This window comes from Ovis aries, chromosome 4 (genome assembly GCF_016772045.2).
Source record: "Ovis aries strain OAR_USU_Benz2616 breed Rambouillet chromosome 4, ARS-UI_Ramb_v3.0, whole genome shotgun sequence".
Taxonomy (NCBI): Eukaryota; Metazoa; Chordata; class Mammalia; order Artiodactyla; family Bovidae; genus Ovis; species Ovis aries.
Window position 1 is genome coordinate 96,761,109 of NC_056057.1, and position 16,765 is coordinate 96,777,873.

The 16,765-nt window shown below is 35.9% G+C and overlaps 1 protein-coding gene across 5 annotated transcripts in view; it reads left to right on the forward strand.

The window, feature by feature from the left end:
* The window catches only part of MKLN1 (muskelin 1), a 384,978-nt gene that overhangs the window by 249,677 nt on the left and 118,536 nt on the right, over positions 1-16,765 (forward strand). For all 5 annotated transcript variants that reach the window (XM_004008073.5, XM_042249238.1, XM_004008072.5 and 2 more), the window contains 2 exons: positions 9,159-9,268; positions 12,279-12,471. In XM_004008073.5, the coding sequence (XP_004008122.1) occupies positions 9,159-9,268; positions 12,279-12,471 (303 nt within the window). The remainder of the gene's footprint in view (positions 1-9,158; positions 9,269-12,278; positions 12,472-16,765) is intronic.

Sequence of the window (16,765 nt, forward strand, 5' to 3'; positions counted from 1 at the left end):
CCAAAGCCTTAGTCGTAGTTGCCTTTGCTCTTAAATAGCTGCTGATAGTGGGGTTTGCAGTAGAACTCCCCTTTGCAGCACCATGTAGCTGCCCAGGTTGAGCTTGGTGTAACAGTGCTTGCGGCAGAAGCTATAGTTTGTTATAATAAGTAATTGGAAGTAAAAACCTGTATCCTATTTATCTATGAAAATTGATGAATAAGCTAATTTTTAAAATAAATTCTTTAGTTGTTCTTCTTTCATGCTAATATACAATTCTTTCCTCAGTGTGCATGCCAGCCATTTCTTATAGATTCTTACATTCTTGAACAATGCTTGAACAATTCTTACATTCCAAATGTAGCAGCAGTGAAAATATTTTATATTTTCATGTAATAAATTTAGATTTAAACATTTTAAAGTACTTATTCTACATCTGATTGCTTAGTCATGCAAAATAAAATGTTCTCTTTTTTTAAGTTATTTTATTTGAATTTTCAGAGTACATTTTCTATACCCATCAGTTTTCTTTGAAGGAAAGTACTACTGCTGCTTCTAAAATTCTTAATCCTCTAATATTATTCATTAGAAGAACTATGAATAGAAGCTTGTTTAGGGTTGTTGAATAGTTTGTTCCCTTAAAAAATTTGTAAGAGAACAGAGGTCCTCTTATGCATCAGTTAGACATAGAAAAAGTATATGCACGTGATTTGAGCCTTCATGTCATTTCAGCAGTCATTACTTAGAACTTCATATGTTTTTAATGGGCTTCCCAGGTGGCTCTGGTAAAGAATCCTCCTGCCAGTACAGGAGAAAAAGGAGTTGCAAGTTCAATCCCTGGGTCAGAAAGATTCCCTGGAGAAGGAAATGGCAACCCACTCCAGTATTCTTGCCTGGAAAATTCCATGAACCAGAGGAGCTTGGCAGGCTACAGTTCATGGGGTTGCAAAGAGTTGAATGTGTTATTTTTACTGCTTTTGCATTTGTAAGTGTTTTCACAAGTGGAATCTCATTTGAGCATTTCACTGGAAGATAAAAAATCTTGCCTTTTTTGGTTAAGGAAAATGAGACTTGAAGTCAAATGATGTGTCCCAGGGTATATAGCTAGTAAGTGATGGATCAAAGACATAGCATTTGGTATATGCTTTTGGATATGTGCTTATATTACTTTAAAGCAATAAACAGATGTTGTTTATGAAACATCTAACACTCTGTGAAATAGGTATATTATGCTCACTTTTCAGATGAGAAAACTGAAGTTTAGAGGTAGATTAAATGATTAGACCAAGACTGTACAGTAGAACATAGAGATATGATACAAACCTAAGTCTGTCTTTTTATGAATGTTGAATTCTTTTACTCTGTGGTGGGTGAAAGTTTTGTTTCCTCAAGTAGATTCTGAAATCCTTGGTGATAGCAACTGTCTTCTGTTTGCTCATATTTCAGAAGCATCAAGCAAACTGCTTGCCTCATTAGAGACATCCTATTTATACTTCTTGAGTTTATTATACAGAGATTTATAGGGATTAATCAGTGGCTGTGTGTTACATCTTTGTGTTCTCTAAACTCTTAGCATTTTCTTCAGTTATGAATATAGGCAGTAGCTTACAGTATTGGCATTACCTGTGACTTGTTTTGGATAGAAGTTATAAATATTTCTCATCACATTACACTGTGGCAAATATTATATCTTTGAAATTATGGTAATTATTAGACCTGCCACTAGAATCTTGTTAGCTAATATGCTAATAAAAGCATATATATTTCTATATCATAATTTTGTATCTTAGTTATTTTTATAGCTATATTTCAATATAGTTTGCTTACTCTGAATCCTGTGTACTTTTCATTTTACATTTAAATCTGGGAGGAATTGGGTCACAGCGTTCATTGAATATCCAAGGGAAATCACCAAACAAAAAACCAAAGAGCCCATACTGGAGTGAAGTCTTCAGTAGGACTTAGTGTGAAAGTTGAGTGTTGGCCTTAGGAAGAAGCTTAGTTTCAGGTAAGCTTTGTAAGTAAAAAGAAAGTTTAGTAAGGAAGGAGAGTAGTTATTTGGGTGGTTAGATTCAAGAGAGCAAGTTTAAAGTTTAGAAGGGAAAACCTCAGTGGGCGATTAGATTAGATGGCTGAAAACATAAAGTTGAATGGGATAAGGTTATTACTTATATGGTGACTAGAAAGATTTGTATTAGGAAATAAGGTGATGTGAAGGCAGAAGGAAGTACTGATTTTTTGAAAGGATTCTGGAGGAGTTCTAGTTTTTGGTAGATGAGATGATTTAGATTTCTATGAATTTTTTGGATTTCTGTAGCCTGAGTGGGTGTCGGAGGTTCAGAGAGAAGCTTTAGCTTTGACTGGACTCAACCTGCATTCTGGATCCTCAGGAGTCTGGAAGTCTAGGATGAGTACTGTGTCTTGTCAGAGGGAGGTGGGGAGGTGGGGGAAGAACGTACCCCAATGGTGGTTTTCATGATAGCATGTAGAGAGAGGTAACATTTTTTTTTTTTGAGAGGTAACATTTTAAAAGCATACTATTAAGAAAATTATTATAGGAATAGGAGTTAATAATACTAATATATAGCATTTATTGAGCACCTACCATGTGCCAGTTACTGTGCTGAGTGTTTTGTGTATTTACTGCATTCATTCATTTTAAGTAGAGTAGACGCATTCTTTCAGAGAGGTTAATCTTGAATTTTTACAGTCTTGCAAAGCTTTTGACTGTGTGGATCATAACAAACTGTGAAAAATTCTTCAAGAGATGGGAATACCAGACCACCTGTCCTCTTGAGAAATCTGTATGCAGGTCAGGAAGCAACAGTTAGAACTGGACGTGGAACAACAGACTGATTCTATATAGGGAAAGAAGTACATCAAGGCTGTGTATTGTCACCCTGCTTATTTAACTTATATACAGAGTATATCATGAGAAATGCTGGGCTGGATGAAGCACAAGCTGGAGTCAAGATTGCTGGGAGAAATATCAATAACCTCAGATAGGCAGATGATACTGCCCTTATGACAGAAAGTGAAGAAGAACTGAAGAGCCTCTTGATGAAAGTGAAAGTGGAGAGTGAAAAAGTTGGCTTAAAACTCAACATTCAGAAAACTAAAATTATGGCATCTGGTCCCATTTTTTCATGGCAAATAGATGGGTAAACAGTGGAAACAGTGTCAGACTTTATTTTGGGGGGCTCCAAAGACACTGCAGATGGTGATTGCAGCCATGAAATTAAAAGACGCTAACTCCTTGGAAGGAAAGTTATGACCAACCTAGATAGCATATTGAAAAGCAGAGACATTACTTTGCCAACAAAGGTCCATCTAGTCAAAGCTATGGTTTTTCCAGTAATCGTGTATGATGTGAGAGTTGGACTATAAGGAAAGCTGAGCACTGAAGAATTGATGCTTTTGAACTGTGGTTCTGGAGAAGACTCTTGAGAGTCCCTTGAACAGCAGGGAGATCCAACCAGTCTATCCTAAAGGAAATCAGTCCTGAATATTCATTGGAAAGAATGATGCTGAAGCTGAAACTCCAGTACTTTGGCCACCTGATGCAAAGAGCTGACTCATTTAAAAAGATCCTGATGCTGGGAAAGATTGAAGATGGGAGAAGAAGGGGACGAGAGAGGATGAGATGGTTGGATGGCATCACTGACTCAATGGACATGAGTTTGAGGAAGCTCCAGCATGAGTTTCAGGAAGCTCCAGGAGTTGGTGATGGACAGGGAAGCTTGGCGTGCTGCAGTCCATGAGGTTGACTGAGCAACTAAACTGAACTGAACTGAGTAAGAGTAGATGCACTCTTTCAGTGAAGTTAATCTTGAATTTTTATAGTCTTCCAGAACCTGAGCTTAAAATTACTAGCATCTTCTAACAGCTGTTTAGTCATCTAGACCAGAGCTTTCCAAATGAATACTGCCAAAGCATATTGAATGTATATGTACATATGTACATTGACTCCCCGCCAATCCTAGAATCACTGAATCCTAAAACCTAGTGTGCTTGTGTACTAAGTATCTTGTCATTTTCTGTGCATGCCATTTTATGAAAATCTGTGAGAGGTATTGATCCTGATCTTGTCTTTGTCTGATTATCCCATTGGAAGAACTGATAGTGAATCTTAGGATACAGTCTTAGCCTTGGGATGTGAGGCGTTTCTAAAAAAATTTTTTTATTTGAGGTGAGAACAAAGGCATCTTTTATTAGGGAGCAAGGAAGGTGTGCTTGGCGCTCCAGTTCACGTTTAGATTGCTGATATACAACACAGATTGGGTCTGATATTCAGTATTAGTGTTGTTAATGCCACCAAAAATCATTTGTGTATATTTGAAATGGGTATGTATCATTCTCCTCATCCTGTATATATGTTTTCAGTTTGTTAAAAATTCACTGTACTCTTTATTCATCTAATATAAGATCTTGTGAGATGATTTCCTAATTAACCTTCCTCCCACAGTTGCTTATAAGGATTTAATAAATGAACATTTTGCTGACTTGAATAGATGTAATAGGAAGCTTTTTTTCCTCCTGATTTTATTGAAATTGGAACTTAAGAATGGATTTCAGATCACTAATAAGTTACACTTACAGACTGTTTTCTTGGGGTCTCGGGTTTAGAATGTTGTTTTATTCTGATGTTTATACTGCTTAATGGTTATTGCTGTGATGTAGTAGATAACGCTTTTAAAATGGTACTTCTGAAAAAATGCACACCAAAACAGTGATGATAATTCAGTATTTGTTGGTATAAAACTTTTTGAAGTTTGTGCTATTTGCACATATAAGCTGAAGGTCATGTTAAACGTTCCGGGAACCCTGTGTATATCCTGCTGCTTTTCTCTGTCTTTACTCATCCAGCATCCTTTAGATGGCAAAACAGGAAAGCATCTGACCTAGTACATCTTAGCTCTGCACTGAGCCTCATATGCTAGGAAAGAGCAGTGGACTTGGAAATTAGTAGACCTGATATTAAATATTGTAGATATTTTGTTTTGATACTTAATCAAAAATTGACAAGTATTAGTTTCTTAGTTACATTATTCAGTCTGAACCATGTTGGTGTGATACTAAAATCCATTGTTCTGTTTTGTACCTTGAACCAGTCTTTTATCCATGTATGGTTTTGTAAAATCATTTATTGGTAATTTAGAAAATGTGATTCATTGAGTTATACAAATCTTTCAAATGTTGGAACATTTCTTTTTTTTTTAATTTTAATTTTTACTTTATTTTACTTTATAATACTGTATTGGTTTTGCCATACATTGACATGAATCCGCCACGGGTGTACATGAGTTCCCAATCCTGAACCCCCCTCCCACCTCCCACCCCATATCATCTCTCTGGATCATCCCCGTGCACCAGCCCCAAGCATCCTGTATCCTGTATCAAACATAGACTGGTGATTTGTTTCTTACATGATAGTATACGTGTTTCAATGCCATTCTCCCACATCATCCCACCCTCTCCCTCTCCCTCAGAGTCCAAAAGTCTGTTCTATACATCTGTGTCTCTTTTGCTGTCTCGCATACAGGGTTATCATTACCATCTTTCTAACTTCCATATATATGTGTTAGTATACTGTATTGGTATTGGTGTTTTGGGAACATTTCACTATATAATATTTTTTAAAAAATCACACTTGTTATTATTACCACCAATCTTATCAGAAAAGTATTGGAAAGTAGCTCAGCTCACAATGCTGAATACTGAATTTCTGAAATTCTAATTTTTCCTCAAAAGCTTGAATTTTGTCCGTGGCAACAAATACTGTTATTTGTTGTCTTTGAAATGACAGGTAAATGTCTGGCAGATACTGAAATCTAAATACTAGATGTCAGCTTTTCTTTTAAGAAAAAATAGTATCCTACAGAGCTATTTCAATGGCTGTTTCGGCTCACAACTTACATAGGTTCTTTTCCTTGAGAATGCCATCGTACTTTCATGTGCAGCAAAAGTACTTTTTGTACCACACGGAACATTAAAATGATGTGTACTTAATGATAGGAATTTACTAAAATTAATTTTTACACATCATCAGAGACATTTTTTCATGTTTTAATCATATTATTTTAATTAGAAGGATGAATGTACAATTAAGCATTGCAGTTAAAATTAACATTAAATTGATAATGCAGTCACGATTTGAGGAGTTTATGTTGCGTTTTTAAGTGTATATTACATACAGGCAAAATGACATTTTATTAAAAAAATTTATGTGTTTCTAGGAGCTATGAAAGTGAGCATCATTTAAGAAAATTTAGAAAACTTTTCACAAACCAAGAAATAAATTTATTTATATATTTACTTTTTATACTGTTTATTGAAGTATACTTGATTTATAAAATTATATGGATTTCAAGTGTACAGTGTTATGATATAATATATCTTATGGTCCATTTATATCTTATGGTCCATTTAGACACGACTGAGCGGCTTTCACTTTTCACTTTCATACATTGGAGAAAGAAATGGCAACCCACTCCTGTGTTCTTGCCTGGAGAATCCCAGGGGTGGGGGAGCCTGGTGGGCTGCCATCTATGGGGTTGCACAGAGTTGGACATGACTGAAGCGACTTAGCAGCAGCAGCAGCATGGTCCATTTAAAGTTATAAAATGTTGGCTATATTAGCTGTGTAGTAAACTATATTGTTGTAGCTTACTTTATTTATGTTATTTTCTTTTTTATGGAAAAGCATTTTATTTTTTTAATAAATTTATTTTTAATTGGAGGATAGCTGCCATACAGTATTATGCTGATTTCTGCTATGCATCAGCATGAATCAGCCATGGGTATGCATATGTCCCCTGCCTCTTGAACTTCCCTCATACCTCCACCCCATCTCACTATCTAGGTTGTCAGAGAACACTGGATTTGCGCTCCCTGCATCATACATCAAATTCCCACTGGCTATCTATTTGCAGAAGACATTCTTAAATGAATTGTCTTTTTGTATTTTAACTGCAGGTGTGTGATGGCGAGGAATACAGTTCAGTTCACACTGTATTAAGGAATGAACACTGGAACAGTCTCATACTACTACTTTTATGGCACTACCAAGATGCCAACAGTTTTATTCAGCATTGCCTTTGTACCATGAGTGCAAATGTCAGTACAGTTTAGGAAAAAAAGAAAAGGCTATAAAGCCTTAGTCTTATTACGAAAAGTAGTTCTGACCACATGGGACCTCCTGAAAGGGTTGTGGGAGCCTATCAGTCACAGGTTAAAAACTTCTGTCTGCTGTGTCCTGTCATTACTGATGTGAAATGTTATCTTGATTCTATGAAATTCCTCTGGATTCTTCAGAGATTTTTGGATACTTTTGTGCTCCCGTAATGTTACTTTGTTTTCTTTCACTAATACCAAACTTAAAATTCCTGTATCTTTTAGTATGTTTATTTTCTTATTATTTGTATTATTTTAGATATTTTGTCTTGTTGATATTTTTCATATCAGCTTGTCTGATGTCCAAAAAATAGGATCTGTACCATAAGGATTATGAGATTACATTAAATTTATAATTAATTTGAGGGGAATCAACATGTTTACAACCTTTGAGTTTTCCCATCTAGAAACATATTAAATGAAGTATTTATGTTTTAAAATTTTACTACCTTGCATATTTTAAAGTTTATTCTGAGATATTTTAAGCTTTTTCTTTTTTTCTTGCATCAGTTCAGTTCAGTTCAGTTGCTCAGTCATGTCCGACTCTTTGCAACCCCATGAATCGCAGCACGCCAGGCCTCCCTGTCCATCACCAACTCCTGGAGTTCACTCAAACTCACATCCATCGAGTCAGTGATGCCATCCAGCCATCTCATCCTCTCTCGTCCCCTTCTCCTCCTACCTCCAATCCTTCCCAGCATCAGAGTCTTTTCCAGTGAGTCAACTTCACATGAGGTGGCTAAAGTTCTAGAGTTTCAGCTTTAGCATCATTCCTTCCAAAGAACATGCAAGGCTGATCTCCTTCAGAATGGACTGGTTGGATCTCCTTGCAGTCCAAGGGACTCTCAAGAGTCTTCTCCAACACCACAGTTCAAAAGTATCAATTCTTCGGCACTCAGCTTTCTTCACAGTTCAACTCTCACATCCATACATGACCACTGGAAAAACCATAGCCTTGACTAAACGGACCTTTGTTGGCAAAGTCATGTCTCTGCTTTTCAATATGCTATTGCATATAAACTTTAAATAAAAGTTTTTCAGTTAAATGTCTTGAATTTTTTAGGTAGATAAACTAAATCATCTTCAAGTGATATTTTTTTCTCAATTTGCAGGGGTTTTTCCTGGTTGCACTGGCTAGGATCTCCCATATAGTGCTGAATAGTAGAGATATTAGGCCTCTGTCATGTTCCTGATTTGAGTGGGAATACTTAATGTTTCTCTGTTAGTTTTTTGTTTTGGTTTGGTTTGTTTGAGGGGGGTTGTGGGTTGAGGTTTTGATACTTAAGAAAAAAATCTAGGTAGCAAAGTTTTCTTCTGCCTCTGTTCCTTAAGAGTTTTGGGTTTTTTAAATAAATTTTATTAGTTTGCTCTTAGCATCTGTTGAAGTAATCAAATGTGCTTCTCTTTTACTTACTTAACATAATGAATTACATTAATATCACTCCTGTTGAACCAACCTTCCATTCCTTGAGCTAATTCTATTTAGTGCAGTGAAAACCTGGTAGAATTAATTTGCTTTTTAAAAAAAATCAGTATTATTTAAAAATTTGAATATATACTCAGAGCTGATATTATCCTTAAATCTTTTCTCTTCTGGTTTTGTTTTCTGGGATATGCCACTTTGCTAAGCAATTGAAGTTTGTCTCTTTCTGTGCTCTGATACAGTTTAAATTATAAATAACTTTTATAGTAATTATTTGTTTCTTGTGGCATTGATAAAAACTAACCTGCTAAAATAAATCATCTAGCCCTGGCCCTGTTTTTGGGGGGATAGATACATGACACTTTGAATATATCCTCATGTTTCTATAATTAAAGTAGCCTCATAATGGCATAGATCATACATTTCATTTTGCTACTGTGGCCCTAGCACCAATAGTACAGTGCTGGGCATATAGAAAGTATTCAGAAAATTTGCTATTAACTTTGAATTGTTGTTTTACTTTGCTAAAGTTTTATTTGAACTATGTTGGTTTTTTTTTTCTTTCTTTTTTCCCTTCTCCAAGTTCCACTCTTATCATGGGGACCCAGCTTCAACTTCAGCATCTGGTATGTTGAACTTAGCGGCATTGATGATCCTGATGTAGTACAGCCCTGTCTCAACTGGTATAGTAAGGTAGGACCGTATTTTAAAATCCTGATTTTATGTTTCAGATGCCTGTAATAGAGAATTGTGTCATGCTCTTGTCTTGAGATTAATTTAAAATATTGAGAACAGCAATGATAATTAAAAAGATGAATCAGTGTTTATTGAACATTTGCATTTTGCCAGGTTATTACGTTCTTTGTCACTTATTCACTCATTGCCACTATATGAGATAGGTACAATTATTATCCATATTTTACAGATGATGAAGTAGAACACAGAGAGGATGAGTATTTTGCCTCAGGACACACAGCTATCAAGTGCTCCAGGCAGTGCATCAATGCAGACAGGGTGGCACCAGAATCTGCTATTACATTCATATACCAAATCTGTATTGATAGAAACATTTATACACAGTTTTCAGTGGGATAGTTGTGGTTCTGGATTGCTCTTATGTATTCCTCCTTTGTGTTTATGTTGAGTAAAATAGCAGTGTTTACTTTTCCTTTTAAAGAACTAAAATTTGAGATAGTTTCTATAAATAGTGTGATCTTATTCTTATAGGAAGTATAAAGATAATATTTAATAATTTTATTCATAGGTCATTTTATATAATAAATGCAACCTGAGAAGTATGAATTTAAATTATTAGGAAATGAGTCTTTGTTTTTTTTTGAATACCTTTAATGTTTCGTCTTTGTTTCTGATGTATATCCATTTAACTCTTTGGCTGTGTTTTTGTTGAGGGGAGGTCTGTTTCTCCTTAGGGGAATGATAAGCTTTAATCTAATCACTGCTTCTGGACTTCTTGGACTGAGCTGTCAACTCATCTGTTAGGAGGTTGGAAAACAATATAGGTTCTTTCTAAGTTGTTTTTTTTTTTTTTTAAATAGAATTTCGGTTCTTTTCTGGTCAGTGTAATTGAGGAACTTTTTGTTTGACTAATTTATTGTGGGGATTTGATTATATTCAATTTAAAGTAGATGCTGGGTTTTTGTTTTTCTATATTTTTAATATATTTTCTGGGATTACCTGTAATATTCTAAATTATTTCAAGGTTGAGATGATATTCTTAAACATTAAAAATGATAATTACAGTGTTGTACATATAACAGCGCTTAGCAGATACTTACAGTCTTCTAAATTCTGTTGGTTCTTTTTTTAAAAAAATTAATGAGTAAGGATACTGGAAAAATTTTTCTCTTTAGCCTCTGATATGTACATGTGCTTTCTTTAATATATTCACAAATCACTTGATACTTTGAGAAATTGGCGATTGCACCTTTCCCCCCACAACATTGTGGACAGATTGTATTTGAGAACTTAAAATTGTTTGGTCATTCTTTCGTCAAGTTCTCTGTGTTATTGTAAACCTTTAGAAATTAAAGTCAGCATGATAACAAGGTATTACTGTTTAATATGGTTCCAAATAGTTAGGTAAATCTTTATTTAGAAGCCACTCCACTCCAGTACTCTTGCCTGGAAAATCCCATGGACAGAGGAGCCTGGTAGGCTGCAGTCCATGGGGTCACTAAGAGTGGAACATGACTGAGTGACTTCACTTTCACTTTGCACTTTCATCCATTGGAGAAGGAAGTGGCAACACACTCCAGTGTTGTTGCCTGGAGAATCCCAGGGACAGGGGAGCCTGGTGGGCTGCCGTCTCTGGGGTCGCACAGAGTCAAACATGACTGAAGCGACTTAGCAGCAAGCATATGAAGCTATTAATGTCAAGTTAGTTTGTATATAAATTATTCTTGTTGATTGATGAGGGAAAACCTTGCTATAGTGTTTAAGAAAAAGTGTTTTGGTAACCTGTCATTAATAAAATATCAGAGACTATAAACTGATTAGTATTTTGAGTCTTGTAAATTTTCCTACCTTATTAAACAGTAATGCTGACAAGTAAATTATATTTTTATTTGGTTATTATGCATTGGTTCCATGTCAGTTTGTTGTATTCTTATTTAGGAAATTTGTGGAAGTCTTATAACTTATTCTTTGTTTAAATAATTATTTATTTTTGATTGATGATTGGTTTACAGTATTGGTTTGATTTCTGTCATACATCAACATGAATTACCATAGGTATACATATGTCCCCCCTTCTCTTGAATCTCCCTCTTCCCTTTCGCCCATTCCCACCCCTCTAGGTGCTTACACAGCCCCAGTTCGAGTTCCATTGGCTGTCTATTTACACATGTTAGTGTACATGCATCCGTGCTGCTCTCTCCATTTATTTCACCCTCTCCCACTTCTCCCCTGCCCTTGTCTGTAAGTCTGTTTCCTGTGTCATAACTTATACTTGAAGTTAAATTTTCTTTTAAATTCTATATGTGATCTTGTTTTTTGGCATTCATCTTTTTAGGCAAGAGACTTAGTACTTTAAATATTTCTTTTTGGATTGTAATTAATTGAGATTTTTTTACTTTATAGCTATTTAATCAATGAATTAGCTCAGGGTTGGTAAAAAATTATGAAACTTAAATAGTTTCTCCCTGATGATTTTGAGTCATAAAACCTGTTTGTGAATTTGAAATACATGAACATTTGATAATATTTGTCATTCAACTAATAACTTATTACTTCTGTGCTTTCAGTACCAACGTTGTAGCCCAATTAGTAAAAAGCTTGGAAGCTATTATTTTTACCATCTTAAGTAAGACTTGATAAATATTTTTTCTGGTTCTTTTCTTGAAAGTTCAGAATTAGGCCTGGTTTCATCTTTTGTTATCTTTTATCTTCATGAAATAATATGCCAGTAATATATCTGTATATCTTCATCTCTTTAATATCTTTCTGCTGTATACTTTGTGACTTTTGGCAAGTTATTACAATTGACTAAGCTTCAGCTTTGCCATTTAATAGTAGAATTAGTAATGATACTAATGAATAGGGTTAGTACAATGCTAAGTTATGCTTAGTATGTTTAGTTAATGTTTAAAATGCTCACTTTAGGTTAGTAATTGTCACTTCTTATTTCCTAAAGTAATAACTAACCAGATCTCTTTTTTTCATACCTTCTCTTGTGTTCCAGTAGTACCGTGAACAGGAAGCTATTCGTCTTTGCCTAAAACACTTTAGACAACATAACTATACAGAAGCCTTTGAATCACTGCAAAAGAAAACTAAGATTGCCCTGGAACATCCAATGTTAACAGATCTGCATGATAAATTGGTATTGAAGGGTGATTTTGATGCCTGTGAAGAATTGATTGAAAAAGCTGTAAATGGTATGTCATAAATACGTAACTTAGATTGGTTATTAGGGCGATTTTTAAGTATATACAAGAAACAGGATTTTTTTTTTTTTTAAAGAATATATAAGTTTATGTCAGTTCTTAGTTTTCTTTTCTTTTTTCCTTCTCCTCCCCCATCTTTTTACTCTAAAGATTTAGTTCCTTGAGTTAGGGACTTACTTTCTTTAAGACAGGTCCATAATGTGATAATGAAACTTGAAAAATAAGCAAGTAACATACTTGAACTCACGTATCTAAATTTAAGTTTTCATCTTGGAAAACCATGTACTTACAGATGCTAACATTGACTAGCACTGAGCGACTTAGAAAAATTCTTTTAATGTTACCATCAGTACCAGTGACCTATTCCTTTACATATTTTTGTTGATAATAAGTTGTCATTTTTTAAATAGTGTAATTTGGGGCTTCCCTGGTGGCTCAGATGGTTAAGAATCTGTCTGCCAGCACAGGAGACCCAGGTTCAATCTCTGGGTCAGGAAGATATCCTGGAGGAGGAAATGACAACCCACTCCAGTATTCTTGCCTGGAGAATTCCATGTTCAGAAGAGCCTGGCAGACTACAGTCCATGGGGTCGCAAAGAGTTGGGCACCACTGAGCGCCTGATATATACACACATACAATTTGGGGGTGGGGAGTGCTTGGATAAGCCAAAAAATTTTATTAGTATACAGTTAATAATGATATAGTTGATAATGAAGAGATTTGTATTAGAAACATTGTCTGTGTAATGTGAATGCTACATAATTGCTAACTTTCTTGGCTAGCCTGTGATCTGATTCTGAAAGAAATGTGAATGTTAGAGCATAATATTGTTGTAGAAAGGAGAACCCCTTCCAGGGCCTGAGAGTGGGCTCTTGTTTAACACTGGAAAATGAACTATCCCAGGAGACACATGTGCCAACAGAGCAAGAGACTTTATTGGGAAGGGGCGCCCAGGCAGAGAGCAGTAGGATAAGGGAACCCAGGAGAACGGCTCTGCCATGTGGCTCGCAGGCTCAGGTTTTATTGTGATGGGATTAGTTTCTGGGTTGTCTCTGGCCAATCATTTCAACTCAGAGTCCTTCCTGGGGCCACATGCATTGCTCAGCCAAGATAGATGCCAGTGAGAAATCTGGGAGATGGTGGGACACACGGTCTCCTTTTAACCTTTCCCAAACTCTTCCAGGAAAGAGTGGTAGGTAGCTTATTAATTCCATGTTCTTTACTAGGACCTCCTGTTGTGAAATAACTCATGCAGATGGTTACTATGCTGCCTGACCAGGGTGTGTGTTTCCCCTAACAATATAATCTCCCAAGGTAATTGTTTTGGAGGATGATACCAATTAAATATTTAAGGTCTTGTGTTTTGTTATTTAAGGAACTCTGTCTTAATGCTTTTAAAAAATTTAACTGTCATAGTAACAGAGTACAGAGTAGATGCTTGTGTTATAATGAAAAATAAGTATTTGGTCTTTTCTGTTTCCTGGCACACAACTCCTAAAACCCTTGGGATCTGCAGAGTGATGTGTCTTCTGTATGCTGAGATGACTGGTGCTGAAGTCCCTAGGTAACTTCAGATCTCCATCAAGATCAAACCATGTGATTCAGCCCCATCCCTGATCTCTGGGGAGTGAAGCAGAGTCAACTATGGTGTTCAGTCACCTAAAACCATGTTTTAATCAGTCATGCCCACCTGATGGTATCTCCCCCAAAGCCCAGAACAGTGGGGTTCAGACTACTTTAGTTTGATGAACACATTGAGGTGCTAGGGAGCGTGGCATGAAGGGTATGGAAGGTACACAAACACACACACTTCCAGTCACACACACACATGAAGCTGCACACACTTCCAGTCAAACACACACGAAGCTACACACACTTCCAGTCACACACACACCCTCTACCCTCGTACCTTGCCCTACAGTTTTCTTCCATTTGGCTGTTTCAGATTTGAATCCTTTATAATAAACCAGTGATAGTAACTAAAGTACTTTCCTAAATTATGTAATTACTCTAGACTCATTGACTCTGAAAGGTGCTGTGGGAAACCCCAATTTACAGCTGGTAGGTCACAAGTACCAGTGGAATGGAATTTACGATTGGAATTTGAAGCGAGGATAGTCTTGTCAGACTAAGTCCTTTAACTTATGAGATCTGACACTAACTCCAGGGAGATACTGTCAGAATTGAGTTGAATCTCTGTTGGATATCAAGTTGGAATCAGAGAATTGGAGAAATGGTTGGTGTAAGGAGAAAACCTACACATTTGGAGTCAGAAGCACTGTGAGTGAAAAAGCTTAATGCTCAGTATGAAACTTGTGAAATGATGCAAAAAGTTATATAGAAATCCTATTGCTTTAATAGAAACAAAGAATAATAAACTTTCCTGGTCCTCTTTTCATATATTTTAATCTTATCACTATCTTTCATTATTATTAGGCACTCACTTATCAGAGTTGTTGTTCTTGTTCAGTCACACAGTCGTGTCCGACTCTTTGTAACCCTATGGACTGCAGCACGCCAAGCTTCCCTGTGTATCACCAGCTCCCGGAGCTTGCTCAAACTCATGTCCATTGAGTTGGTGATGCCATCCAACCATCTCATCCTCTGTCATCCCCTTCTTCTCCCACCTTGAGTCTTTCCCAGCCATCAGGGTCTTTTCCAGTGAGTCAGCTCTTCACATCAGGTGGCCAAAGTATTGGAGCTTCAGCTTCAGCATCAGTCCTTCCAGTGAATATTCAGGACTGATTTCCTTTAGGATTTGGTTGAATATTTTACAGTTAGAGAAACAGAACCAGTGCCTTCTTTGAGTTTATAAATTTAAAGTTAAGTTAAAATGAATTGCTCCCAGCTTCACTGTGTAATAACAACAAACCTGCCGCTCAACCTTAGGCATTGTTACTGTTTATCTAATTGATGATGATACTTTCAAATAAATGATTACTGTGTTTAAATAGAATATACTTTGGACTATATACAAATAGAACATATATAATAATCTCTTATAATCAAAATGCTACTAATGAAAGTATATATGTGTGTGTATATATATATGTATGTATACCATTTCTGAGAATGAGTTTATATTTTTTTAACTTTGTAGATGAAGGCACAAGTAACTTTATGTTCTAAGTCTTTTTATGGCATTTAATATTTTGTTAAGGTAAACAACAGACCCACCAGCAATTTTATGTAATTAGCTAAAAACAGGTTTTAGAACTGCCTGTTTAGCAATAGACTCATTTAAGAGAAGTTAAAATCATGTGTAACTCTGCTATTGCAGATAGTTAACTTATCCTTCTGACTCTAGGAAGGAACCAAGTTTAGGGAAATTGGTAGTAACTATGCTTGAGACTTAAAGCCAAGTCATACTTTTTTTACACTTCACTGGCCTGGAACAGTGTTTAGTTAATAAACATTCCTTCCAGGGTTATTCAGTTTGCTGCTGACTTCACTGATGATGATTTGTTGGACAAATAAGGAAGTAAACACTGCAAAGTTTTTTGGCTTGTGCTCCATTAAAAACATAGTAGAGAAGGGTAAGACGTTTCTGCCTGATCATAAGAAAGTCTAGGGAATCCAAAGCATTTTTCAGACTTCTTATGGTAGAGGAAATAAAAACTACTTTTAGTGTATTTGATGTATTAGTATGCTCTTCTTCAAGTATAGTCTGTATTTTAAGAAAATGTTGGGCTATATTCATTTCTTTAATAGACTTCCTGTTTGCCTAGAAACTTCCTTTTTTGTTGTTCAGTCACTCAGTCGTGACCGACTCTTTGCAACACCATGGACTGCAGCATGCCAGGCTTCCCCTTCCTTCACAACTCCCGGAGCTTGCTCAAACTCATGTCCATTGAGTCGGTGATGCCATCCAATCATCTCATCCTGTGTTGTCCCCCACCTTCTCTTCCTGCCTTCAGCCTTTCCCAGCATCAGGATCGTTTCCTGTGAGTTTGCTTTTTGCATCAGGTGGCCAAAGTATTGGAGCTTCAGCTTCAGCATCAGTTCTTCTAATGAACATTCAGGACTGATTTCCTTTAGGATTGACTTGTTTGATCTCCTATATTTTATAGGCTTATGCCCTATATAAATAGGGATAGGGTAGAATCTACATATTTATGCTTCCATGACATACCTAATTAGACTAATACCTATTAGACTAATTCACATAAAATGTTTAGGATTTAACCTTTTCTTCCTGTTTTCTGAATAAATGTAAGATGTGAATTATTTCTTTCTCAGATGCTTGGTTGAATTTACCATTGAACTATCTGTGCTTGAGATTTA